Source organism: Vicugna pacos, chromosome 14, assembly GCF_048564905.1.
Source record: "Vicugna pacos chromosome 14, VicPac4, whole genome shotgun sequence".
NCBI lineage: Eukaryota > Metazoa > Chordata > Mammalia > Artiodactyla > Camelidae > Vicugna > Vicugna pacos.
The window spans coordinates 63463432-63491260 of NC_133000.1; the positions used below are offsets into that span (position 1 = coordinate 63463432).

At 45.4% G+C, this 27829-nt stretch overlaps 1 protein-coding gene across 8 annotated transcripts in view; it reads left to right on the forward strand.

Moving 5' to 3' along the window:
- Positions 1-27829, forward strand: part of FARP1 (FERM, ARH/RhoGEF and pleckstrin domain protein 1) — a 332832-nt gene that overhangs the window by 255362 nt on the left and 49641 nt on the right. For all 8 annotated transcript variants that reach the window (XM_072976475.1, XM_072976476.1, XM_072976477.1 and 5 more), the window contains 10 exons: positions 363-405; positions 2923-3001; positions 8427-8524; positions 13154-13268; positions 14137-14284; positions 17167-17262; positions 18631-18794; positions 19482-19550; positions 21419-21494; positions 22589-22838. In XM_072976475.1, the coding sequence (XP_072832576.1) occupies positions 363-405; positions 2923-3001; positions 8427-8524; positions 13154-13268; positions 14137-14284; positions 17167-17262; positions 18631-18794; positions 19482-19550; positions 21419-21494; positions 22589-22838 (1138 nt within the window). The remainder of the gene's footprint in view (positions 1-362; positions 406-2922; positions 3002-8426; positions 8525-13153; positions 13269-14136; positions 14285-17166; positions 17263-18630; positions 18795-19481; positions 19551-21418; positions 21495-22588; positions 22839-27829) is intronic.

The window sequence follows — 27829 nt, forward strand, 5'->3', positions numbered from 1 at the left end:
TTGTTTCATCAAGGAGCATCTATATTTTAGTCCGTTGATAGCCAGACATGCAGTTGCTCATTAGTATTTGCAGAAAGCTGTGATCATTGTATAAATGAAAATAGAAAAATTCTTAATGAGCTCTCTGAACTCTTTAAGTCTAAGAGAGATTTTTATTTTCAAGCTCTGGGATAATATTAGCAAATTCAGATCTGTTCTGTAAGCGTGGGAGACAATGTAAGTTACAGCATTCTGGAGAAAGAAAGAAACAACCTTAAATACTCAAAAATACTTTGATTTTAAACAGCTCCTAGTAAAGTCTCCAAATACCTGCACCCTTTCATTGAGAATTTGTCTCATTCTGTCCTTTTTTCCCTTTGTAGGTGTGGCTGGATCTCTTAAAACCTATTGTCAAGCAGATTAGAAGTAAGTATACGCCCCATGTGTTTCACTGTGATGTCAAATAAGAAGCCAGGCGTTTTCCTCATGTAGACGTCCTATGTGGCGTCGAGCCCTGGTGCTGCATGTTCTTTTTTTACCCCATAATTGCTTTTTCATCCTCCACTAATCCATGTAGTATTAAAATGTGTCTTCTGCAATTTTTCACATATAACAATTTGGCAATCAAAACCTTGCTTGGGAAATCAAATGTCATTTTGATTAACGACCAAAGCATGCTGTTAAGCCCTAGTCACTGAGCTTGTCTTGTCAATGCTTGTGTTTCTTCCTGTCGATTTTGAAAGGAGAGAGTGGAGCCGTTTATTCATAAAACTGCTGTTAGTTTTTTTATCTTGCCTTTTCAAAGCCCGTGAAATCAGAATGCAAGTGGTGTTTGGAAAAATAAGGCGCCCCAAAGTGTGTGTGTCTGTGTGTCTGTGTCTGTGTATCTGAATGGCAAGCAGGACTGAAGAGAGTCTGTGCATTTAGACTGTGGTCAAGAAATGATTCAAGAGAGTCTAGGGGAGAAGTAGGGAAAGAAAATACTCTTTTCTATCTCTTTTTTCTTTGTACATCAGCATTTGGACCATCCTCCCCTCTCTCTGCTTTGAGGTCAAGTTCAGAGACAGGCTCTGTTCTCCAGTTCATCCCAACAGTCCCTCACTGTGGCCAGAGACCCAGCAAGAGCCTGAGGATGGGAACCAAACGGCATGCCCTTAGTTGAGCATGAAACACAATACCTTGTGGGGCCGTTTTTATGTCTGATTAAGAAACCCCATCGGGCCACTTGCAGCAATTTATGTGGGTGTTGAATGGCCTTCATGCGATTGACATTGATGTTGATCTTGTATCATTTAAATTAAGCAATTATTAACGCAGAAACCGAAACAGCCACTGTTTACCGTTTATTGGGTGGCTGGCTGCGGGTAGGAGGACACATTGAGAGGAACCCCCCCCCCCCCCCCCGCTCCTGATGGCTGGAGGCAGCATAGTGTCTAGAATGATGACGCTTGTCCCCATGGGAACTCGCAGGGGGAGGTGCCGGCGGTGGAAAGGTGTCGCCCCAGGCCGGCGCCTGCGGTTTGGGGTCAGCACTGGAGCGAAAGTTCCCCTCCTCATCTCTGTGCGCTGTGACTCACCCTGGGTGACAAAGCTGTCATTTTGCATTTGAGTGCCAGCTTCTTCCTAGCTTTGGGCTTTTGAAAGATCCCAGTGGCCTCATTTCATTCCCCAGCTGTGAAGACTGCTGGGAGGAAAGAGCTGGCCTTCCATCTCCCCCATTTTCTGTCACTTTGTGACCCGGAATCGACGTGCGAGGATTTCTGTTCATTTTTCGCGTGGTTAGCGGAAAGAAGCCCCACTTCTCTTGGCTTCGGTGTTCCCCGGCCTTGTTGTTTTCCTCCCAATTTTATACATATTGTGACATCTTCACCTTATGATATCTCGTTTGGGGAGTTTTTTCTAAATTTGATTGTGTCACCATAGACATTATAGTACAGCATCTATTTTCTGTGATAGTAAGAGGTAGAGCAAAAAGACATTTTCTGCTTTCATGCAACTGCTGTGAAAATTTGGATTTTATTATAATACCTTATATGTCATAGAACATAAACTTACTGCTGTTATTCCAAATGGTAGACCCTGTAAGGCTGCCCTTGTATAAGTAAGTGGTAGCTTACGCAACAAAACAAACTCTGACTCCGGTTACAAATTATTATTTTACAATCTATTCGATGTTCTGTTTTAATTCTGAAAAGTTATCTGTCTCACTCCTGGTCTCACCCTGTCCACCTCCTCCCAGATCTGCTTCCTAATTTCATCAGAACATTTCAGTAAGACCACGTGTAAGATACTTAATGAAGGCTTTGGCTGGACTGTGATAAACACATTAGCAGCTGTACCTTGGAGATAATTAAAATAATAAATTACGTAACTGATTGACATTTTCATTATCTCTTCCTTAAGTTATCCAAAGCCTACACTTGGACTAAGGCAGACAATTAGATAAATTTTTGTAAGACAAATGGCTGCTTTTAAAACCTGGGGTACGAATTAAATCTCCAGAGAAAAAGGTTATTAATGCCTCGATGTAATACCCTTGTCACAGTGTTTTTAAAAACAGGTATCTGTCTCCCCATGATATGAAAATGTGAATTAGTAACTGAACACACCCAGCTGTTCAGTGACCTGGCATTGGCACATGTACTCTTTTTGGGGGGAGATGGGGGCGGGGCAACTCAATATTTATTTATTTACTTACTTACTTATTTACTTATTTACACAGAGGTGCTGGGGATTGAACCCAGGACCTCGTGCATGCTAAGCACGGGCTCTACCACAGAGCTACACCCTCCCTGCTACTGCCCGCCCAGCAGATGTACTCTTGGCAGTTTGGAATGAGACATTATCTGGTGTATAACGTAGCTTCTAAAGTCTTTTTTTTTTTTATTTTAATGGTATTTGAAGCCCAAATCGATAAATGCTTTATTTTTCCCCCTTTTTTAGGGCCAAAGCATGTTGTTGTTAAGTTCGTGGTGAAATTCTTTCCACCTGACCACACACAACTCCAAGAAGAACTTACAAGGTTAGTGGTTTGGAAACTGGATATTGATGGATGTTCTAAGTTGACTGATAAATCATTTTCACAGCGTTTCCTTGACCAGCATCTGCTCCGGGCTGAACAGTTTAACCTCTCTCTCTCCCAGTTGTGCTCACAGATGTCGGGAGAAAGAAAGTACCTTGGTTTCCTTGAAAGCTGGTTTCTTGAAGACTGTGCTATGAAGTGCACTGGCCTTATTACCTGTTACTGTCATATTTTCCCCTTGTATCTCTGTCACATCACAAGACAGTTAGGGAAAATGAATCTCTTCTGTGAAACCAAGGTGTTAAGTCAGAGTTTCTCTCTGTTGCTGCGACAGATGAATGGCTATGAACCGGAGGTCAGTTTCTTTGAAAGTCTGGCCGAGCCCTGCCCTTGGGAGCTGTGTGACCAGCCAGTTACTTAATCCCTCTGCGCCTCCACTGATTCCCACGTCAGTGTGATTGCAGTGCTTGCTTGGCCAGGGTTGTTTTGAAGATAAGCACTGTTCTACGTCAGGTGACTGGAGCCCAGGAGGGATCTGTGAATGAGAACCGTCATGCTCCTCCTCGTCGCTGCTGCTACCCATTTTATAATTTGCAGCAAGACACAGAGAGTGGAGCCTGGTGGGAACACAGGAAGATAAAATGCTCACCTTTCAAGGGTGCTTTCCCTCATGAGGACACTAGTCTGACCAGCCAGATCCTTGCCACACATGTTTCAAGCTTTAGCTGTCATATCAAAGTCTGTCACTGCTTTCTCATCCCTCTTGGTCAGAGCACAGTATCTTGGGTGGTTGACTATCATTTATTAAAGGGATGAAGACATGCAGGCAACAGTATTGATGAAGGGCACTCTGTGGGAAAGCCTCGTTCTAGGGACGGGGAAGATACCGATGAAGACAGGCCTGACTCTCATGGGAACAGACGGTGATTAAATAAACAAGGAAAATATCAGATAATCGTAAGAGGTCTGTAGGTAATTGAAGTAGGTGATGTGATGGATGGTACCTGGGCAACAACATTACAGTGCTTGGTCTGAGGAAGTGACAGGAACTGTCAGTCATTTTTGGAGGAAGAGCCTTCCAGGCAGGTCAGCAGGCAGTGCCCAAGGCAGAAACAAGCTCCAGATATTCAAATTTTTAAGAGAGGGCCTGTGTGCATGGCAGGGATGTAGAGGGCAGAGTGCAGTGAGGTGAAGCAGAGGCCCGATGGTACATAGTGTTGAGATTAGTTGCCATGGAGACCAGGCGGCGGAGGACAGTGAGGAAGAGGCTGCAGTCACCCAGGCCAAGATGATGGCAGCGGCACCAAAGGAGGTGAGAGGAGTAGAAATGGAGAGAGTGGTTGCATTTGGAATGTGTGCTGGAGGTGAGGTCAGCCTGAATTTGTGGTGGGTTGACGGTGGAGACTGAGGGAAGTAGAATGGAGGTTTAAATTTTTGACTTAGGCAACTGAGCAGGGGGTGATGACTTGAAGGGGAAGGGGTGGAGAGTCAGGAGTTTTGTTCTACAGGTCTCGGTGGTGGTCCCTGCTGGGCATCCCGTGGCTGTGTCAGAAAGGGCACCGGGCACTCAAACAGGCGATTCAAGGAAGTAGGGTTGGCAGAGGCTCTGCCCAGGGCTTCACGTGCTCAGAACGAGTCCTCACTAATGGTTTACCTCCGCTTATGTCCCTCTAGTTAGTGAAGCAGTTAAGTGGCTAGGACCACTTCTGAGACCTACCTGCTGTCGGCTAGGATGCTTCACGTAAAGGAGAGACGGCTGGGGCTGCTACCCCGAGCTCCCAGCCGGGGGCGCCAATGCAGTTGCATCTTCATTTGGTGTCATTTTCAGGGCTTCTGTCTCAGTTTCTGGGGCTGGTTTTCCTGTTATTGGCACATGCATTGCTCGAAGCTCGGAATATCGAGATGAATCCACAGGCGAGTCCAGCTGTCGGTCAGCGGTGTGTCTTTTTCTCCTACGTCTCACTAAGCCTTCATCCTGCTTAGGAAGTTGGTAGCATAAGTCCTCCCCTCAAACTTTCTCCGTTTTCTATTTTTGCCACGAGTTTTGCCCCTTTTCCAGTTTTGTGCATCATCATCTCTAGAAGTTTGTGCTTGTCTGCCATCCTGGTCCTTGTTATAAAATTCCATACAACTTGGTACCATGAAGCCGTGTGCCTGGTACTTTGCCAGCTGCCCCATCCGGTGCAATAACTTCCTCAAGTGACACAAGCTTGGCTGGACAGACTAGGTTCCGGGTTTTGTTATCTCTTTGCTGGCTCCCAGTGTTCACTAGCATTTAATAAGTCTTTTCCGAAGAGAGAATCCTTCTGGCTCAAGGATGATGAAGTCGATAGGAAATTTAGAAGCTCCTTGCCACTTTCCCCTTTGTCTCAAGGTGGGACAGGAAGGGGACCTCCCAGGTCCAGTGTGTTTGACTCCCACACTTTCAAATTTCTGTTTTTGGCAGAAATTCAATGATGTGACCATTGAGATTCCAGGCAGTTTTCCTTGGCAGATGGTGAGGGAGGGTTTGGGAGAAGCTCTGTATGGAAAGTACTTTAGGCAGGGGACGTGTGGACAAGAGTGAGACGGACAGGAACGGGCCTGCGGTTCCGCAGACTTTAAGTGCCTTGAAGCTGTAGTTAATTCTTCAGGCCTCCAGGAATAGCTTTCTGCTTCTCATTTATATAGATAGAAGATTGAATTGCACTTTGCTCTTAAACAAGAAGCTGAATTCCTTTCTATTTATTGAGCTGCACTTTCAGTAGAACTCTTGTACTGCCGACACCAGGGCCCAGGCTTCTAGAAGGAGGCAAGTACTGACTCTTCGGTGGAAGTTTAAAACAGCAGGGGAAGAGTCTCTGGAAGAGAAGTTACCAGGCTTCCTTTGGGCAGAGCTCTGAGTCACTTTGCTGTGCCAGCGAGGCCGGACGTGCTTCTCTCTGAGCATCCCGTCTTCAGGGGCATCCGGTTTCTACTTGACTGTGTTCTTCTAGGTGGAGGGGGCCTCTCCGAATTTGCCGCTACGCAGGGCCTGCTGCAGCGTTGTCCTTTGGCCGGCAGAGAAAGTGTAACCGACGCTGAATAAGGAAAGCAAGATCAAATGAAATAGATTGCAATGGACATGTTCAAAACGTGGCATCAGATTGCTGTGATGTGCAACCCCTGCGGGCCCCAGAAGTGGCAGTCCTCTGACGGGCCCCACTACCGTTGTCGCCTCCTCCACACGCCCACCCTTCTGCCAAGGAAAGTTCGTTCCGTTTGGAGCACTTCGGGTGAATTTGACTGGAATTTGCTTCAGTCTGTAGTACGAAAGGTGCTACTGAATTTCTGAAGTTAGCTCTGCAGCCAGCGCGCCTGACTTACAGCTGCTGCTAAGAGAGGACGAGAGTCGACGCCCAGGAAGGTCTTTCTCGTATTACAGGGGCCTTAGAACAGGACGAGTCAGCATAATCAGGGAGAGACAAGCTCTTCCCACAGCCTTCAGCATTTGCCTTCTAACTAAACACGCAGCCCACATGAGACCCCCACCAGAGGGCCCCAAAGCCTGAGTCTGTCCCTGAACACAGGACCCTGCGTTTGAACTGGTAGCTGGGAACATACTCGGAATGCCATGCTTTTCAAACATAAATTCTTCTATCTTATTTAAAAATTAACCACACAGATAAAAAATAAAGCCTGTAGTTCTAAGAAGTGTTGGCTTCAAAAACCAGTAACCACTGCCTAATCCAGAGAGACGGTTTGTGCCGCTTCTTCCCACGTGAATCTATGTGCTGCTGTTGTGGTGGTTTTATTTTCTCTGCTTTTCTCCGCTTTGACTCTCCAGGGAGAAAGAGACAGACAGACATAGAGACAGAGGCAGAGAATGAATAAACATTAGGGGGGTTGGATAAAGGTCAACTGTTGTCAACTGTTGTCAACTGGTGGATCTGTGGGGATTTTGGGGGTTTTTTTATCTTGGTTTTTTTCTGGTTACAGAACGTCTCTGTAGTTTTTTGGTTTTTCATAATAGAGTTTCCTAAATGATGTTTTTTTATAAAAGAATTCCCAGCATGTATTGAATGTTTTTGTTCTAGTCACTATGCTTTCTATGTATTATCCCATTTAATTCTTAAGGAAACCTCTATGGTTAGTCTTGATAAAAGCCCTTATTTTTTTTTAATTCAAAGGAACTTTTTGTTACTACAAAAGTAGTCCATGTACAGTGTAGAAAGTTAGAATATACAGATAAACAAGACTGAGAAGCTAAAAATACCGTAATCCTGCTGCCCAGAGATGAGCACTGCAGACACCACAGCGAGTAGCGTTTCTGATTTTTTTTTCTCTGCATACGTATGTACTTTTCATCTCATCTTGCCATACTCAGATTTCCCCTTTTGTCCCTAGATGTCCTTTCAATTGTGTTTCAGTTCACTTTAATCCTTCTGTTGCTACTCAGGTTGTCCCGGCTTTGGCCGGTGGAACGCCCCTTCAAGATTTTTTCCCTTTTTTTATACAAACCATTTATATTTGAAAGCTGCCTTGCTCTCTGGCATAAGTAGATATTCCAGGCTACTTTGTACTTTCTCTACCCCGCATTTGGAATCCACCGTTTGTTCAAGGGCTTACCTCTTTACCCTTCCTGTGGGGAATTGTACGAGAGCCAGAATCGGGTTGCTAAGGGTTGCTGCTGAAGTAAGGCTGCTTCTAGACAGTGGGCAAAACTGGCAAATTTCTTTCAAAAAAAAAATGTTCATAATGATATTTTCAAATCGATTTTAGCATCACATTGGTTTTATTTGATTTCTTTGATTTATAAAGTACCTATTTTCTCCTTGACCAAACGTGTTTACTTGCTTTATTCTATTATGTAAAGAAAAGAGTTTTTAAATAACTTGAGTTGATTTATTTAACCTCTGGCAGCTGAAGCTTATGGAAAAAGCTGAGTGAGTATTACACCACAAAAAAAAAAAGATAGTCTTGGGTTTCCAATTCTATTGGCAAAACTTGTTCTAACCATAATAACCTACTGTTATCATAAAGCCAGTTTTTAGTGTGTTCAACTGATCTGTGAAAAAATTTGAAGTGTTTACTATACCTTGCAAAAATATATAGGGTGGTAAGTTATAGTCTTCGTTGCTTATGGCTGTAGCTCTCTGTATAAAATGAAATGCATTACTCATCATGTGACAAGATTACAGCATGTGTCTCCCGATGCTTTTAGGGAGTGTGAATGTTGACATTGCAGGCAGTAGCACCAGGAATTCGTTCCTGCCCGTGCAGACTTTTTTATTCCTTGGTTTATATACCTTTCTTTAGGTCTTCCATGGGCGGACAGGTTGCCAGAAGTGAGCCAGACCTCCCCGCCCTCTTTGCTTACAGCCTAGTCTCTATGTATATGATGCCATCTCTTTGTAAATGACCTCATCTCTGTGTAAATGACTCCCGTCTCCATTTGTGTTTGCAGGTACCTGTTTGCCCTGCAAGTGAAGCAGGACCTGGCTCAAGGCAGGCTGACGTGTAACGACACCAGCGCTGCCCTCTTGATCTCACACATTGTGCAATGTGAGTTCTGTTGGCTTCCTTCAGAAAGCATGTGGGAAATAACATAGTGATCTGCTTGAAGGGGGAAGAAACGACACCCACCCAGTAACAATGCCTTTGTGTTATGTTGCTGTTAGCACGAATGCTGATGGGTAGGAAACAAAACTTGATTTCACATTCTCACCCTGACAAAGGTTGACCCGGGAATCCTTTGTCCTGGTGTTTGTCTGCTCTTTCAAGGACGAGACGCAATTGTTGATAAGTCAGTTGACTCAAAGGAGAAGCTTGGCTGGACAGTGGCCAAGGAGACTAAACTTGTTCTGCCCTATTCTTGGATTTAACGTTCATCATTGAATACACATTTGCCTTCACACATAAAACTGTCAAGATTTCGCTACTTGGATTCTGCTCTAGAGTTCAGTAAACCAAGACACATGAAGCTGGACTGAGTCTAAGTGAAGCTTAAAACTAAATGTTTTAACTTTCTTCATCTAGACAAAGGATAAATTAGATTGTGCTCCTTCGAAGGCTTATGATGATTCACCTGGGCGATCTTTTTCCTCTTGATCAAGGTGGAACTTACTTGAAATGGAATAAACACAGGTTTCAGGAAGGAAATTATGTATATAGACCAAGGTCGACATATATAAGCACTAGGACAAAAAAAATTGTGCTGTTACCTAATTTTAAAGTTTCTGTTGTATACAAAACAGTCCCATATAATCAGCCCCATCCTGTTCAGATCATTGCCCAGTTAGCAAGATTTCCGAAAGTTGGTAGAAAGTGTCACTCCCCGTAATCAACCAGTTACCTTAGTCTCAGACGGCCAGGTGTTTTTAGAGACCATGCTTATCTTGTTATTTCTTGTACATGGGCATTGTTCAATATCTACCAGACTTAGCAGATAGATGTTTTCTTATTAATTTGACAAAGTGATGTGAGAAAAAGACAAAAAGTATGTAACTTTTATTAAACCTGAGCTATGTTCCAGTTCTCTGTATATTATCTCGTCTAATTCTCATAACAACCCCGTGAGATCATTTTACAAATGAGGACGCTTTGTCACAGAAAGTTCTGTCACTTTTCCCTTTCCCGTGTTTGGCCTTGCCTCTTCATGCCGTGATGGGGGAGAGCGGAGGGCTTTGAATCAGACTGACCTGGTCTCTGTTAGCTCACCCTGGCAAATTACTCACCCTTCAACCGCTATTTCTTTTGCAACATGGGATTAATAGAATCTTCCTCATAAGGCTGTGAATATTAAGTGATAGCATAAACATTCGGTATATATTAAGTGTTCTATAAATATACTCTCCTTTCTTTATCCTCACTTACCCGTGCCCCTCCCTTTCCAAACAATGGGAAATTTTTAAATAAAGCTTCCTTATTAGAATAGCAACTTCGGAAAATGTCTCTGGCCCTGGGCTTTGGGTGAGCAGAAGAGAAATCTGCTAGACTCAACAATTCCTGATGCCATTTGGTCTTATACCTCCTTCCTCCCACGTTCCTTCCTTTTTAAAGTCTGTTAATAGAGTGACTCTTACTCACACATATGGGAAGTGGAGGTGCACTGGCATCTGGAAAACTGTGTGCTTGTTCTGATAGATCCTTCATCCCCAGATGCCAACAAGGGGCTCAGAATCCCGAGAGTCTTGCATTCTCCAGCGGAAATCGACGGGCTCGGAAGGTCTGCTTTTTGCATACTATTTGATGCCGTTGTGTGACACAATATTCCTATAATCTTATCCTTACAAAGCCCCATTTCTGTATTTGTAAGCATCCCAGACATTCTGTCATGGGAGGAGAAATTTCAGAGTCCTCTGTGAATAGCATGTGCATTTAAGTTATTGATAATTATTTACAATATCATTGAGGTCTGAGGGGTCAGCTTGTCCACCTTCTGCAGAAGCACTATTAACGCTGATGGAAATTTTTCTCTAATGAGCAGGATTTTCATCTCACCTGTTTCTATATATACAATCTGAATTTTCTTTTTAATTTTTCTCCCTTTCATTTGAATTCACAGAGTCATCTTTCAGATAGCCTTTATTTTTTTTCATCTGCTCCTCTGTGGGTGGGCTTAGATATCCCCTGTATATATTTCAGACTTTTAATTTTCTCTAATTTATTATGAATCGACCAAGTGGGACAAGCTGATGAAGAGAAGACTCAGACACTAGACAGGGGACCACTCATGTCACAGGGAGGCATGAGGGGGCCACACACCTGCAGGTCATATGTGTCTCCACCCATTATACCTGGCAGAACCAGTTTGTCCAAGCTTGTCCTACCAAGATTTCATTTGGTAAAATGACAGGATTGGGGATTGTTGTTTTTCCTGTTTTTTTTTTTTTGCTGAGAGTGGACTGCTAAGGAATTTATTATGTACAGCAGCTAATATGTAGTATCTAATAAATTAAATAATATATAGTAGGTCATATATTGCACATTGATCAGTTCTTAAACTCTCCAGGCACATAAAAGTGCCTGTTTCCCATATTTCTGAGAAGAGAGCACATGGGAGAAAGTGGATTTCATAGTCATGTGTTGCCCTTGCATTTTAGGAGTGGAAAGCAAGTGTATTGGCCCCGATGCCAAAGGGAAAACTGGAATGCTTGACTCTTTGATGTCGAATTATGGAGAAGACTGTGTTATAAAATTCATATGTGTTAAGAAACCCAAGATTAAAGCTCATTAAGAGTTTTAAGTTGTTAGGTGAATTCCACCTCCCCCCCCCCAATTTGCAGTCTGTTTTCATGACTGCAGATTTCATGTTTGCAATTTCACCAACTCTCTAAAATTTATTTGTAACCCCAGAATCAGCACTTTCAGTGCTTTCATGGTGCCTTGTAAACATGCACAAGATGGTGAAAAATTTAAGTTGCCCTGACACACGTCTCCCCAGCTGAGGTCAAACGAGGTGACCCTCTGTGTTCCTGTTTTCAGCTATCAGATTATAAACAAGTGTCCTTTTTGTGATCTGTTTAGTGCCATGCTTTTTACATCTCTCTGCTTTTTGTTGGTGATTTCCCTGTTTGAAATGGCCCCCAAATGTCATTGCTGGAGTGCTGTGTAGTGTCCCTAAAAGCAGGGAGGTTTTGATGTGCTTTAGGGAGAAAACAAACAGCAGGGTAGGATAAGCTTCATTCAGGTGTGAGATATATAGTGCGGTAGACACACTGGCCGTAGGTTCCATGTTAATGAATCACCGAGGTACAAAGGGTAGGATGTCCTTCTAGAGAAACACACATAAAACAAGGTCAATTGATAAAATGTTTCAAGTCTCACAGGAACCTAACCCTGTATTCCCACTGGGAACAGTGGTTTAGTGTGCACGGATTCGCTATTTGCGAGGACTTTATATAGCACCATGACCATGAATAAGGAGATGAACTGTGCTTTCTTAAGGCCAGATAGAAGGATGTACAGAAAGGACAGTGCCACCATCATCAAGGCGACCACTGAGGGTGGCAGTGTGGCAAGGAGGTCCTCCCACTTCTGTGCTGTTGTTTGCGATGGAGGGCGCCAGCTTTCCTTAGGGCGAAACGCTTTCAGGAAGGGCAATGAGGAAGTAATGTTACTGACTGGCCGTAGCAGCGGGGGGGCTGGTAAGTGAGTGATGCTTCCAGTGGCCCCCTGCAGGTGCCAGGTGAGTTGGCGCTGTTTGGTGCAAAGTAAATATTCTCATTGGATGTGATTTATAGCCACATAGAGGCCACATCCTGCGTGATGATAGGGGGAGTGCATTGCCCAAAATGTGACAAGCTGCTTCAGGTGACAAAGCGAACAGTAGGTTTCATAGCAGTGGTTTACTCGCTTTTACTCTAAACAGCTGGGCTCCGGCCACTTAGGCTACTTTTATTAAGCTTGTTGCACAGACTACGTGAGAAGGTACACGGTCCCAGCTGTAATAAACTGCTATTGCCTGAGCTTGGAGCTAGTGTCGTTAAGGGACAGTTGTTTTAAAGCTCTATCCTTTAAATTTCCAGATGGCAGCAATTTGGGGACTACGTTGAGGTTACCCAAGAAAAATACACCTCCTATTTCTTGAAGATGAAAAATGTATAAGAATTTTCAATCCGACTGATCATTTCCGACAACAGAATTACGTGAAATTTAACAAACTTTCATTTACTTTTGCTGAATTTGATTAGGTACCTTTACCCTTATTTATAACCATCTTTTCTCTACATGGTAAAGCATTTGGGGTTTGCACTCACGATTGTCATATGTGCATTTCCAAAGTTGATTGTGTCAAGTCCTGAAATTCTGGGGCTTTTTTAGAAGTCAGAAGGCCTTCACATACCAAGAATTTATTGCCTGAAATAGAAGTGACCCCTAGTTGGCTGGGGAGGAAGGAAAGAAACCAGGAACGTGGATGGCGGAAGATGGATGATTCTGAAGTTTTCTTCCCAACTGGTAGAGATGAGACAAAGTGGAAACTGTCATCTTACATCACAGCAGCGTTCTTAAATGTGTCCCTGCATCCACATCCTCCACATCCAGCCCTTATGATACCTACCAGCTGGAATTGCCTTACGTTGTCGGCTGGTTTTTCCAGTTTACTAGTTGAGCAACGGTCTACTGGGAATAGAACAGATTGTGAGGTATTAATCATATGTGGCTGGTTTTTCTTTTCCTCTTTCTTTGTAGCCGAGATTGGGGATTTTGATGAAGCATCGGACAGAGAGCATTTAGCAAAAAATAAGTACATACCTCAGCAAGATGCCCTAGAGGACAAAATTGTGGAATTTCACCATAACCACATGTAAGTCTCCTTCGTTGCTTCCAACTTCCTTTGAGCTGTTTCTCTCTGTCCTTTGATGTATGTGGGTGTGCACACACACACATACACACACACACAGTGACTACTGGGAAGAAATATGCAAAGAGTGAGGGAGTGGAGCACAGAGGCTCCCGTGAGTGTTTTTACTCATCCTGGGCTCTTGGAAATGCAGGTTACCCACTCAAGACCAGACTCTCGGCTCCTTGCTTGCTTTCCTGGGAGACCAGAGTAACCTTGGAATTCTAGGACACCCCATGCTTTGGAGTGAAAGGAAGAGGATAAGACCAAGTCCTGGGAAATCAGAACGGGGACATGGAAGACTAGGGACAATTTAAGACTATTGTGGGGTGGGAGGGCAGAGAAGATTGTGAAATTGGAGAACCTTTGTACTGTCTCTATTTTGTTTTTTTGTTTTGATCGATAAAATATTTTCAAAGCCTTTTGTTTTTGTTGTTGTTTTAAGGAAGGCACTTGAGTCTTGGTGATAGCATGAAAGTGTTGCCTTGAACTTTGCAAGTTTAGGGCTGTTATAAGTGACTGCAAACTTGTTTTCACACAATGGTGTTTAGCTTTTATATGACCTTAAAGGAAATTCTTTGAGATTCTGAAAAGCTGGCCGAGTATGAGATAGACTTGGGGGGGTTTGTGTTACACGAGCAATAGAGCTTTTGTTCTAGCTGCTCGACTTTGGGTTATAATGAATGGGAGGTTGGGTGTCATCTGATCAGGTGGCCCCATTGTTTGTGATGAAATGCCTTTTTATTTCCCAAGAGAAGGTGCTTAATCTCAAATTATTAGACACAGGGAATTCAAATCTCCTGGCCTTTCTCTTTAATTTTTGTGTTGTCAGTGGACAAACACCAGCAGAATCGGATTTCCAGCTCCTGGAGATTGCCCGTCGGCTGGAGATGTATGGGATCCGATTGTACCCGGCTAAGGACCGGGAAGGTACTAAGATCAACCTGGCTGTGGCGAACACAGGAATTCTAGTGTTTCAGGTAAGAGCGTTTAGAGGCCTGCTTGGTTCCCTTGGCAATGGAGAGATAAGAGTTGGTCCCTAGACTCTGATTCCATGCTGGGTGGTCCCAGCCAAGACCTCTGATTTTAGTTGTTTTTTAGGTGAATAGGGGAAAACTGACCTTGTCTTGGGGTTTCCCGTTTCTTCCCTTGCTCTCAGCTTCCCGATTTGATTTCCTTTGCCCTGGGTCTGGTTGGGGAATCCACAGTTACAGATTTGTTGGCATTTATTGACTTTGTAGGACCACAGAGATCTGGATCTCTCCGTGAACCTTTGCTGGGAACATAGTGTAATGGAGTCAAGATTTCAGACCCCCAGATAAACACCGTTTTCACACTTAAATATGGTATTCATCTGGTCTTTTTTTTTTAAACCTAATTTGTGTTTTACCTAAGTCAGCTTATTTGTGGTTTCACATTTACCTAACTTAAAAGTGTAGCGTGTTTGAAGCAACATGGATGGACCTGGAAATTATCATATTGAGTGAAGTAACTCAGACAGAGAAAGAGGAACATCACATGATATCACTTATATGTGGAATCTTTAAAAAATGATACAAATTCTATTTACAAACCAAAAACAGACTTACTAACATAGAAAACAAACTGTAGTTACCAAAGGGGAAAGAGCGTGGGGTCGGGGGTGGTAAATTAGGGGTTGGGGATTATCGGACACACATTACTATATATAAAATAGATAAACAACAAGGACCTACTGTATAGCACAGGGAATGATATTCAACTTCTTGTAATAACATATAATGAAAAAAGAATTGAAAAGAAAAATATATATATATGTGTGTGTGTGTATGTATAACTGAATCACCTTGCTGTACACCTGAAACTAACATTGCAAATCAACTGCACTTTAATAAAAAAATTTTTTAAAGTATAGTATGCACTTGGAAGATGTGGCAGTTTTATAAATTCATAGAAACTACAGCCACGTCCTGCTGTAATTTTGCAGCAGAACACCTACAGCTTATGGATCCTTACCTGTGTTTTGTATAAGGACATGACATTGTACTCGGAAACGCGTGCCCCCTTGGCCACACTGCTGCTGTACTGTTTCATTGATTAGTGCATCTCTTTTTCGTAACAACTCCGTTGAAGAATTGACACACAATAAAATGTACACATTTAAAGTGTAACCATTCTTAAACATGAGTTCTCAAATATATATATCCTGTGAAAACATCAATGAAATCAAGACTGTGAACGTATTCACCATCCCAAAAGTTTCCTCAAGACTTTGGTTTTTTAAATTTTTTTTAATTGAGATATGGTTGATTTATAATATCATATTAGTTTCAGGTGCACAACATAGTGATTGAAGATTTTACAGATGATACGTCACTTAAAGTCGTAAAATACTAGCTATGTTCCCTGTGCTGAACAACATATCCCTCAAGGCTTTTGTTTTAAACAAAAGTGGATAAATCCGTGCTTCGGTTTCAAAGGGGCAGGAAGAAAGCTTCTGCCTTCTTCATGAAAGACGGTCAGCTTTCACCCAGCTCTAAAGGTGTATGACCTGAAACTTTTTTTTTGAGCTCTGCCGGGTTGGGTTGCATTTCCTGCTTTGAATTTTACTGAAATAACCCCAGGGATTCTCTGTCCCTGTATCAGTTATTTATGATGGATGTTAATTGCCTCAGATTCATGGCCCAAGAGCAGTTGAGGCTGAGTTTCCTGTGGGACACTAGGGAGTGACATTTTGAGAGCAGCGTGGTATTTGAAGAGCTGACTGTCCCTAACAGTTAACGACCTACAGAAATAATCCTGGAGTCCCTGATGAGCAAAAGGACAATAAAACAATGTAGTTTTCAGTCCTGCTGTTCCATTTCAAAATTAAAACCCTTAAAACATTTCTAAAAATCATGGAGATAAGAAGTGCCTGACAGCTGAATTAATTTGCTTTGATTGTGTTGGATAGTCTGAATGTTGAGAATTGCTCAGGAGTGCAGTCACGTACAAAGCCTGTATCTGGGAATTCATCTTCCGGTCGGTGCCTAATTGCTCCATCCTAACCAATTTAAATAAGTGGTCCTGGTGTTCAAGTGGGCTCGAGAGGCATTCTCATTTCGGCTGAGATGACAGGGCAGATGGGGGCTGGTGTCTGGCAGCTCTCCGCTGGTATTCCACCACGACCTGGCGAGCAAAGGTGCCAGTGTGTGTCCCTCCTGGAGACAACTCTGGCCAGGAAGACACCTGGGGGTGGGGCCTCCCCTCCCCAGACCTTTCCGAGCTGGAAGCCCCCTGGGCATGGGAGCCAGACTAGTGTGGACAAAGCGGGTGGTGGCTCCCTGCTGTGTTGCCGCTGTGGATATTAAGCACGGCTGCTGGTTCGGGCCCACACCCAGGAATCTCGCTCTGCCTCGGTAACTGTGTGATTTGGGACACATTAAAATCCAGCCACGCTGCAGTTTCCACATCTGTAGAAGGGAGATAATAAATCCAGCTGGCTGGGTTTTGTGTCAGGCTTGACGAGATAAGGTCTGTAATGGACTCGGGATGGCACCCGGCACCCCGTTGGTGATGGTCGCTAATAATTGTTTGTGGTGGTTGCCATGGTTTTTATTTGTATTTATCTTTCTCTTTAGCAAGCCCCTTGGCCAGCCTCTTCTCTCCCTGGCAGCAGACTCAGTCTGAACGCCGAATCATATAATTAGTGAGAAGTACTGATCCAGGCAGGGAACGGGTGTCATCCCAGTGCTGCGGGTCCTGGGATTTCTCCAGCAAGAGGCATCCTTCCGAGCAGTCGCACATCAGTCCTTTCAGCTCCCTGGGAACAAAGCCAGCCAGCCCCCAGTCATGTTGCTTCTTACGTGTTTCCAGGCTCACTGGCTGATACTTTCCTTCTCAGGGCTTCACTAAGATCAATGCCTTCAACTGGGCAAAGGTGCGGAAGCTGAGCTTCAAGAGGAAGCGCTTTCTCATCAAGCTCCGCCCGGATGTGAATGTGAGTGCCTCAGGGAAGGAGGGGGAGGCCTCCCGCTGGAGCGCGTCCTGGAGCCCGACTTGTGGCCAGCAGCCATGTCTGCGTGTCCCCACGGTGTATCCTGATGCTTGGTCACTCCCGAGCTGTCACCATCAGTAGGCAGAGGGTGAAGAAGCAGCAACACAGATGTGTGCCTGGGAGGGGCCCCGCCCTGGGCGCCTACAGGCTGTCCCCTCCTCCAGCCTCGGCCACCTTGAGACCACGAGCAGCATTCTGCTGTGTTCCAGGCCTGTCCCTTCCCGCACAGCAGCAGTCCCTGCTCCTGTCCCCAACCCCTGACAGGGCATTCTCACAAGCTAACCAGGCCCCGATGTAACACACATGGCACCTGGTCAGAAGGAAGTGAGCCGCATCTTCCTCGGCCATAAATGGCGATGGAGGAGACAGGTGGCGTATTGCTAGTGTCCCCAACCAGACCTGGAACGCTTTTCCCCAAGGAAAAAAGAATGACAACAAATGGCAGTTCAGGCTTAGAGTAGCTGGGCCACATGAAGGGTGAAATAGGCTTCTCTGGCCTGAGGTGGGAAGCAGACCCCCATGGTAAGTGGTTTTCTAAGTGAAAAGTGTTGTGAGTCCCAAAGGCTGTGTTCAAGTGACGAACTGCACCACAGCGTGTCAGTAAGTGGGGGCGGCCCTGCCCGGACCTGCGAGATTCCCCGCGAGGAGCTGGAGCGGCCGGGAGTGTTCAGGCCTGTGGTCACTTCTGTTGATGTAATATGACCACTTCAGTTGGGAGCCTGCAGTCTGGGAGTAGAAAATGGCCATATCCCCTTTCCCAAATCAAAGGACATGAATTTTTCAGCCTTGAGTGATACTTTTGTGCTCCAGAAGAAGTGCTCATTTCCTGTCTGGGCCCTGGGGCCACCTGGAGGCTGGAGCCGTATGCTTTTCAATGGAGAAAAGGCTTAAGAGCAATATTCAAAGTTGGCCTGAGCCATGAGGGAGGAAACAGGGAGAACTGGGTTTCAGTTACTTTAAGGAGGCCAAAACGGAATTTCAGAACATTTTTTTTTTAAGAAGGAGATATAAGCCAAGTAAACAGAGTTTGTTTATGAATTCTGTCAAAGGAGATGCTGTGACTTCTGCTGAGTCCACTTTGTGTTTGTTCCAATAAGGAATTAAGTGGGGAAGAAAGTGGTTGAACAATGAGTAGACTTTGTCATTAGGGGCAACCGTGTTTTACTAAACAAGTGAATTCATGGTCAGGCAATAATAAAATACACAGTTGCAATTTTACTGGACACATTTATTTTCTGCCCCCTTTTCCGTTTTTCAGCTGCATGCCTATGGGTAATGGAAAAAAACCAAAGGGCTGTTTTCTCTTTCTAGAGCTCATACCAGGATACCTTGGAATTCCTAATGGCCAGTCGGGATTTCTGCAAGTCCTTCTGGAAAATCTGTGTTGAACATCATGCCTTTTTTAGACTTTTTGAAGAGCCCAAACCAAAGCCAAAGCCTGTTCTCTTTAGCCGGGGGTCATCGTTTCGGTTCAGGTGAGGCGTCCCCTTCACATCTCCCCGGTTGCCAGGCGATCGTTTTCCCCGCGACTTGCCTCGGGGAAGAGGTGGCTTCCAAGAGGTTTGGTTGGTGGGGTGCGTGCTCCGTCGTCCCAGCAGGCCCCTGGCAGACCCTCGGTGTGTTCCGTTTGAACGTTGGCTACCCAGCCTCAGTCAACTCCAAAGGGGCCAATTCAGAAAGGATTTTCTTTCTCTGTAGAAGATAAAGCACCTTGTTAACACTTGGTGTACCTTTCCCGAATGCTGCATAGACTTGGCCATCATTAGTTCGGTTTCTCACCTGTTCTTTCAGCAGATCTTTGAGTATCTGTTGTCAAATTCTGTCGAGGCTTTGGGGATATGCAGTGAGCACAACTGCCCCCACCTTCAGGAAGTAGACAGACTCTTAGGATGGTTGCCTCACAACCAAACACAGGATTACTAAGTGGTTTAGTTAGAAACTTTTTCTGTTATTGATAAGGGAAATACCAAGGGACAGAATAAACACAAAAGCATGTTTTTCCTTGGCGCTGCTTCTATTCCTGGCTGGCTGAGAAAACCCACTCACCTCCCAGTTCTGGAGGGAGGGGAGGTGAAGATGGCAGAGTGCTGGGGTGGGGGAAGCGGTGTCAAATGAGAATGCCTTAGTGTCTCCCCTGTTTCTTCTCGTGCTCTTCCTTTTAGTGGTCGGACTCAGAAGCAGGTTCTCGACTACGTTAAAGAAGGAGGACATAAGAAAGTGCAGTTTGAAAGGTAAGAGAAGGTTCGATGCTTCTTCCAATTTGAGAGGAGTCATCCTCTCAAGGGAGCAGTGCCCTGCTGCTCGGCACCGCTTCCCCCAGGCTCGGGGAGTTAGAGCCTCGGCCAGTTCAGTGTCAGGAACCTCCGAGGGCCTGGGGACACTCACTGGAGGATCAGATGAGACTCGAAGAATGGACTGAGAGTACCAAGCGAGGGGGAAGAGGAAACCAGCAGAGGGCAGGGCTGGAAGAGGAACAGGAGGTTACAGAGGGGATAAAGCACTGTCCAAACTTGCTCATCAGTGAGTCCTTAAGTATTGGAGGATTTGAATTGGAAGTATTTTCTATAAACTTCTTTTTTTTTTTCAACAAAGTTTGAATGAAGAGAAGCAGGATTTATCATTGTTAGCAAATGCTTATAGCCCTTACTCTGTGCCAGGCACTGTTCCGAGCTCTTTACACACATTAACTCCTGTGATCTCCACCCCAAGCTCTGGGAGGTCGGTGCTATTTTATTCTCTTTTTAAAGATGGAGACGCTGCCGTTCAGAGATGCTAAGTAACTAGCCCAGGTCTCAGAGCTGGTAAGCGGCCCCTGGTCTTCCAACTACAGGGGCCACTACTCTTAAGCATTGTAATGCCGCCAGAGAGTCAAAGAGAAAAGAGTAAAGGGGTGAAATGATCCTGTGTCAAGCACTGTTTAGTTGCGAGTGTGTGTTTATTTGTCATAGCGTTTTTCTTTCTTCACTCTAACACATTTAAAAAAATCACAGCAAGACAGGATGCATGTTCTGCCATGTTCCTACTACTTAGAATCAACTGTTAACATTTTAACATTGGCTTTGAGAGTTTTATTTCTTCTTTCCTTATTTGTAGCTATTGTGGTTACAGATGTAGCTAAACCCCTCTTTAACCAACTGTCTTCATTATTTCCCTCCTCCCCTCCCCAGAGGTAACAACCACCTAATGCATGTTACGTCTGTTGTAAACATTCATGCATCCAAAAAGAACAGGCAGCATTGCTCTGGGGGTGTCCTTTTTCATCTGATTCCCAGTTGATAAACATTCAGGTTGTTTGGTGTTCTGTTTTGCGTTTGCTGAAACAGACGCACTGCTGTGACCATCCTTGTCTGTTTCTCCTGATGCAGATCTGAGGTTTCTCCCTCCCTATATCCAGAAATGTAATAAGGAAGCTTATTTGCACGCGTATCTAAATGGAACAAACACCTCATCGTTTTCTTGGACGATCCACAGTTAATCTTTCAAGGATCATATAAGAAGTGGCCCACCTCTCTGTGACTCAGAATATGGGTGCTTGGTGTGGGGCACACACTAAGGGAAGGAAAAGATTAGAGAAAGAGGGGTTGATGGCGTGATAAAACACTGTTGAGTCTATAAATTCATTCCTGGGGCAGCCTGGTCTCTGATCTGAGTGCTGTGAAGGAGTTCGCTGCTCAGTGGCAATAGCCTCTATTATAGAACTGATCTGGAAAATTAGACCCAAACCACACACTGATTTCATATTGTTAGACCATTGCTTACAATTCAGAGCGTCCGCAGGCCCAGCCAACTTCTCCCTCCACTGACATTTCCCAGAACTAGAAAGTTAGTGTTCGGAGGCTGGTGCTCCTGACAGGCTGGCCCACCGCTCCAGCAGGAGCTGGCAATGGCTGAGAGCTTTGTCAAGGCTGAAGCAACCCCTGAATCCTGCGAGTGCTGTGGGGTGGATGACTGGGTCTATTTCCAGGGCACATTTATCCAAGCTAGCTTGGGTGCCTTCACGGTGGAGGAAGTGCCTTGGAACAGTGGTTATTTTTCAATTAAAAAACAAAACAAAAAAACAACTCACCTAACTTTAGCTGTCTTCTGTGATTTCTCCCAGGAAACACAGCAAGATTCATTCCATCAGAAGCCTTGCTACGCAGCCTACAGAGCCGAATTCAGAAGTGCCAAAACAAGTCAGTGATGATGGTGTTCACTATTACAGCTCTGTCTGTCACCAGACTTCCTCTGCTGAGCCCTGTGTCGCCTAGCATGCTCTTGGGTTCTCTGTCCTTCCCCTCGGGGGTGTTGTATGGAGGAGAGCCAGACACAGCCTGAGCTCTGGGTCCTTCCCCAGCTGACTCCCTCTCCCGTGCTCTCGCCCCAGGGAAGTTGGCTCTGTTGGCCTGAACTCAGCTTAGGGCTGGAACCACCCATGGGAGCCAGAGCTGAGCCCACCCTCCAGCTAAAGGGCTGCGCTTGTGCGAAGAGGTCAGGACCTACTTCGCGAGTGCTGGGTGCAGCTCCCCTTGGGTGCCAGGGTCAGAACCTTGTGCTGGCGCTGGACTGGGCGGTGAGTTCCCAGGGCTCAGATTACAGGGCAGCGGCCACAGTGGCAGCGAGACACATGATCACTCTTGCCCAGCGGGTGGCCCGAGCTCGTTTTCCCTGGGGTTGGTATCTGGATGAGTTGTCAGGGTTTTCTCTGTGGTAGAATAAGAACTTTGTTGGAGAAGAACACGAAGGTGATTTCATTGTGTGAATCTGAAGCAAGTCCTTAATCTGCCCATCGTACCGTTAGGAATCCAGTCAAAGAAATCTTTGTCATTTGTCTGAAGTCCATGTCAGCCGGCCTTGGCGGGGGTGGGGAGTGGTCCGTGATATCTTCTCTTCCTCCCCCTGCCGGCGCCTCCTCAGGAAGCCCCCTGTGGGCTGGAAGGGCTCCCTTGTTGCACAGAAACTTTAGAAACCCAAGGTGAGACTGAGTCCCGGAAATGAGAGGCGCTGCCTCACCTGTGCTGCTGGGGACTCCGCAGTATCGGCTTCCACACCGTGAAAGAATATTGTGGATCCTGACCAGACGCCCCGGGGAGTGCCCTGGGGGTTGCCCACTTACTGCCAGGGTGCCTTGTTCTAAGCCGGTGGAGGGCGGGCTTTATGCGGCAGTCGTTTGGGCCGCTTGATGCTGAAGGAGGTGCTGTTAAATTAGCCCCTGCGTCTCTCTCTAACCCTCTCCCTTTTCTCTTCATCTCCCCGCTCCTTTTCTTGCACCACCCCACCCCCGCCCCAGTCTCAGCAGAGTGCCAGCCTTACCCTCGGAGAAGGTGCTGAATCCCCAGGCAGCCAGAGCTGCCAGCCAGGAAAGGAACTGAATGTTTCCGCCCAGGAGAGCGGGCCGCCACGCAGCCCCGCTGCACAGAAGAGCCCGGCAGGGAGCACGCCGGCCGACGGAGCCGTCAGGGCGACGGTGGAGGAAGAGGAGGAGGTCGTTAAGGACAGGACCCAGCAGAGTAGACCTCAGCCCCCGCAGCCAAGCACAGGTCCAGCATCCAGGGCTGCTAGAGGCAGCAGCGCTTCCATTCCTTTCATTGACTGCAGTGACGTAGACAGTGAATCCGACCTTCTCAGGGAACACGCATCCCAGTCACGGTCCCAAACAAATGACAACTATGAGGGTGATTTGACCAGTGGTGTTTATCTGCTCTCCCGGGAGGAGAGGCGAATAGAAGCTAGGCATTCTAGGGCTTCCCCGCACTCTGTGAAGTCCTCCCGGCCTCCTTCCAGAGAATTCCTTGACGATGATTCGGCAGACATATCCTTTGATGTGAGCGGGAGCCCCAGACTCCCAAGACATAGCTCTCTGATAGATGAGATGTTCGGGGGCTCAGGCAGCCACAGTCCCTTGGCCACCCCGTTATCTCCCAGCAGCAGAAGCTCAAGTCCAAATATGCCTTGGGGCCGGACCAGGTCTCAAGGCTATGTTTCCGAAAACGGACATGACCCTAGAGAGAGAAGTGTGGGAGAAGGTACTCTCCTAAGCCCGGGTCCTCATTACGAAAACTGTTCTCCCGTCTCACAAAGGCCGTATTTAAAGAGTCTTCCCGGTGGATACAATAAGTCAGAGACAGATCCACTCATTCTTAGCCGGGGAGCATCAACCCCAGAGGCAGCAGGTAGGCTTGACGGCCCCGGAGAGGGAGGAGTGGTCGGCCCGGCTGGCTTGGAAGGCAGGACGCTGGCTAATGGGACCCCTCTCGTGGGTCCAGCCTCCAAGACCCCCACTGCGCAGGCAGCCCATGCCAGTCGCCTGGGAGACCAGCTGGCCCCCCTGCAGGTGACCGAGGGCTCCACCAGCAGTGGGACTGAATCCAGCGATTCAGACTCTGAGATGGTGAGCCCTCTGAACCAGCCCCTCGTGTTTGGTAATCCAGCCGTGCTGGGTTCCCCCTGCGTGGAGAGGAATAAGAAGTCCCTGAGTGGCCTGCGTGTGAAGGAGGAGAGGGAGGAGAATGAGTGAGGAGACTCGAAGGCATGTCTTCAAGTGTCGGGAGCCTGGGTTCCTGAGTCCCGGCTTTCGGTGGAGATGATCTGTGCTAGCGACTTGTGCATTTTTAATTGACATTTGTTAGAGGAAGTTTGGGGCAGGCACACGTTGGATAGGGCATGCCTGACTTCTCAGAGAAACCAAACTTCACAAAGCCTGACAAATTACCAAGAGCTTGTTTATCTTTCTGGTGGAAGGCTAGAAAGAAATACTTTATTATGAATCTGATCAGTGTGTAGCGTGTCGTATTTATGTGGAAATTTTCTTGTATGTTCAGTTCTGTAGGCAGATCACCCTCCCATTTGGTTGAGTCTGGGGACTGAAATAGCACTGAGACCCCAGGAAAAGTGTTGGTTTTACTTTTAACCCCTTCTTGAAAAGGGGGGCTGCTTTTCTGTGCCTCGTAAAGTGAGAAACTGACAAAATTCAAGGCCAAATGTAAGTTGATTGCTAGTTGAGGTGAAGTGTTTGTGAAATCTTAGTTAAGACTAGTGAACATTTTAATCAGAAGCACGTGGAATTACTTCTTTGCAGACTTTGTATGAAATGATATAAAAGTCATAGAATCTTCAGGAGCTGTAAGTGACATGAGATTGCTGGTTCGGTTTGGGTTTGGTTTGGGTTTGCTTTGGTGGGTCAAATTTGTTGGTTATGTTTGAAGAAGCTGTAACTGGTGAGCAGAACCTCTTGGTGAAGCACAGACATGCTGTCAGGCGATGGTGCAGGAGGAAGTAGGTACTGTTGTCACCGGGAGGTTGGCAGACTGCATGCTGCCTTTGAATAGTGCACAGCACAGAGAAGGGCCGAGTCCCAGTCTCATTGCCTTGGGTTGAGTTTTACGCACATTCTTAACGTTCACTCTCTTGGGAACAGCAGCTTCTCTCAGAAGCTGACTTACGGCTGCTTCTCTGTGCAGGAAGAAAGAAAGTGAAAGTAGCAAGAAGTCTGGCTTCTTTTTAAATCTTGACCACCTACACCAGTGCCTTTCACCCAGCACTCCTGCATTTCAGATGAAGAGCCTGGTTTGGACTTGCTTTGTGTCTCAGCCTTAGCTGCACCTTGGAATCACCTAGGAATTTAAAAATTGGCATTGCCCGAACCCAGACCCTAGAAATTTCGTTCTCATTGAGCTGGGGTGCCTCTTGGGCTCCCCAGATGGCTCTGCTAGGCAGCCAGGGTCACTCCTCAGCCAAACATGATTGCCTTCTAGACTCTGGTGGAGTGTAAGGAAAGCGCTGGCTGAAATTCTGGCTTGCTTGCTGAGTAGGAAGAGGGTCACAAATGAAGTGCTTTTCTTCATGCCTGTTATTTGGTACTTTTTAGTCTTCGGTACTTTTTTTAAAAAAATAAATTGTACAGTAAAAGTTTTAGATCCTAAGTAACCACAAAATCCTCGAGCAGAGTTGTAACAACGATACATCTGATGTCCGCCATGCCAGTGGCCTTAGTAAAACCTCATCATGTGGCTTTGTCATGCGGAGGGGCTGATCATGGGTAGGAAACGGAGTAGAATTTGGCAGCAGTATTTCACGAACAGAAATATTGACTGACCTTGTGGTTCACAAGTGATTATCTGTCCACATGAATGTCCAGAGGTTGGTTTTAAAGATTCTGAAAACTTTAATCCATTTTTATACACACTTCTGCTCTGTCTTCCTAATCATTTGATTCAGTGCATGATTGATGAATCAAATTGATTATCGGATAGCTTGAAAGATGTTCATTGAAGTAGTCTATTCATGTCTTGCTTTAGAATTACATATTTAACAGTCACAGAATTTGAAAGCCAGAAGGGACCTTAGAGATCACCTAGGTTAAACCTCATTTTACAGATGAGAAACTTTCTTCCAGTGAAGAAGTCACAGAAGTCATACAGCTGTTGCATGACAGAGCTAGAGCCAGAACGCTGGTCTCCGGACTTCAGCATTTTACTCTATGTGACGTCTGGATGCAATAGGTCCTTTTAGATTTAATACTTTATTTTTTGAGACTCTTGTATGCATTAATAATTAAAATCATGTGGCAACTAGGAATCCTGTAGACTTGACTTAGGCAATGACAGTCCTACTAGGCAGGAAGACCGGCTGCTTTTTTATATTGCGGGGTTTTGCATTATAACACGTTTTTGCATATTCTGTTTTGAACTTAGAGAAAGATGTCAATTTGCTGTAGAAAAATTTAGTTAAATGGGAGTGTAGCGCAGTGACACTTGGAATCCTGTGGTTTATTTGTGAAGGTGGTCTGTTGAAATGAGTTTTCTTTTTACTTCTAATCATACAGCAGTCTGATAATGAAATACGAATGAGCAAAAGGGTTGAACTTACCCAGAACAAAATGTGAATCATCGCATGTAAACCCCCAAAGCAAAACACGCTCCAGTAATTATTTTGTTTGGCTTTTTCCCTAAAGAAGTGATTTTTATCTGAAGTGTTTTAAAAGCAGCTGATCAACAGTGGTGTCCCCTGTCCTGCACTGACAAGATTTTCCACTGTCAGGGTTACTGGTAGAGTTTTTCTCAGGTTGGTTTCATACCAGCCACGTAACTGAATTTCTGCTTCTCAGCCAGCGTTTATGAAAGTGGCAATCCTGGTGTGGTTAATGGTGCTTAAAAGAAAGGAGGGGTGTGGTTTGTTCAAAAGCCACTTACCCTGAAGTGCTGAGAATACTCACTAATTGCTTCAGGGAGCGCTTGCCCCGCGCTGGTAAAGAGCGCTGGTGGGACAGTCAGCCTCCTGCCAGCATTCTTTGGTCCTGGCGGTAGAGCCAGTTGACCGAGGTGGAGAGGTCAGGGAAAGCCACGAGTGTCCACCATCCCACCTTCTGTGCCCTCTGCTTGTGAGACTCCGGTCCCGAGGTCCTTAACTGGTCGCTGGAATCTCACTGTGTGGCGTAACAAGGGCAGGCAGATCAGAGAGGGGGTCGGGTATGAGGAATAAGCAGTGGAGATGAGAGACCTGTGAATTCTTGCAGATTTCCGAAGGGTTTCCCAAGACCTTCCGCCAGTTTTTCTAAGACAAGAGCTAGTGTAGGGTCTCCTGCATAAACAGGGAAGCCAAGGCTTCAGATCACGGCTGCTCTCTGAAACAGTGTCTTAGAGGCTTGGATAGAAGACCAGCTCTATAGAGAAATAAATCTTCATGCCACTCAGGGCTACTCCAGGGCCTCCTTGCACTAATATCTTTTGTTAGATAGTGTTTCAAAATATGTAAATTATAGAACCTTTTGGGTTGATTTTTATTGCTGCTTGTTCAAGGCAATATAAAAATGCAAGAAATTCTCTTAGCGTGAAGAAATGCGTTTAATGAGTTCCAGAACTTAAAACGGATTGCTCCAGCTCCTTCAACAGTCATCTTTGTGACCTTGACGACCTTTTATTAGACAGGCATTTAATTAAAGGAAGTCTGTGGGCCAGATTCTTCCCCACACATGTGGTTCCTAGTTGGAAATTCCTCACAGATTTATTTTCTATGCTGCTGTGGCCTGCACTTAAAATGTGAATTCTTCCAGTTTTATTCTCGAGAATTTCTTTGAAGATTCGAACCAAGCAATGCTGCTTTAAGAAAAAAAAAAAAAAAGCTAGACCCTGCAAAACCAAAATGCAGCGTGAGCCTCTGGAAATTTCTACCAAGTATACGAAATCGGCCTGTCCTCAGTTGAATAGGAGCTCCACTTGCATCTTAGCTCTGGAATCATTTTGATTGTGCTGTAAAGCAGTTCCTGAAAAAAAAAAGAAACACTGCAAATACTAAGCTGTCGTTTTAAGCTTTGTTAAAACTGTTGTGAATGTGCACAGCTCCCTTTTTTCCTAACTGTAATCAGTGTTCACATTCAAATGCTTTTAATCAACGTTTTCCACTGAAAATGCTCTTCCATATTTCAACACAGTATGGGTTTGGTGCAATTGGAATCATTAGTGAGTAACTGAGTTCCAGGTAGGACCAACCTTCAATTAGGAAATTTTGGGGCCCCTTCATCGTTAGATTTATT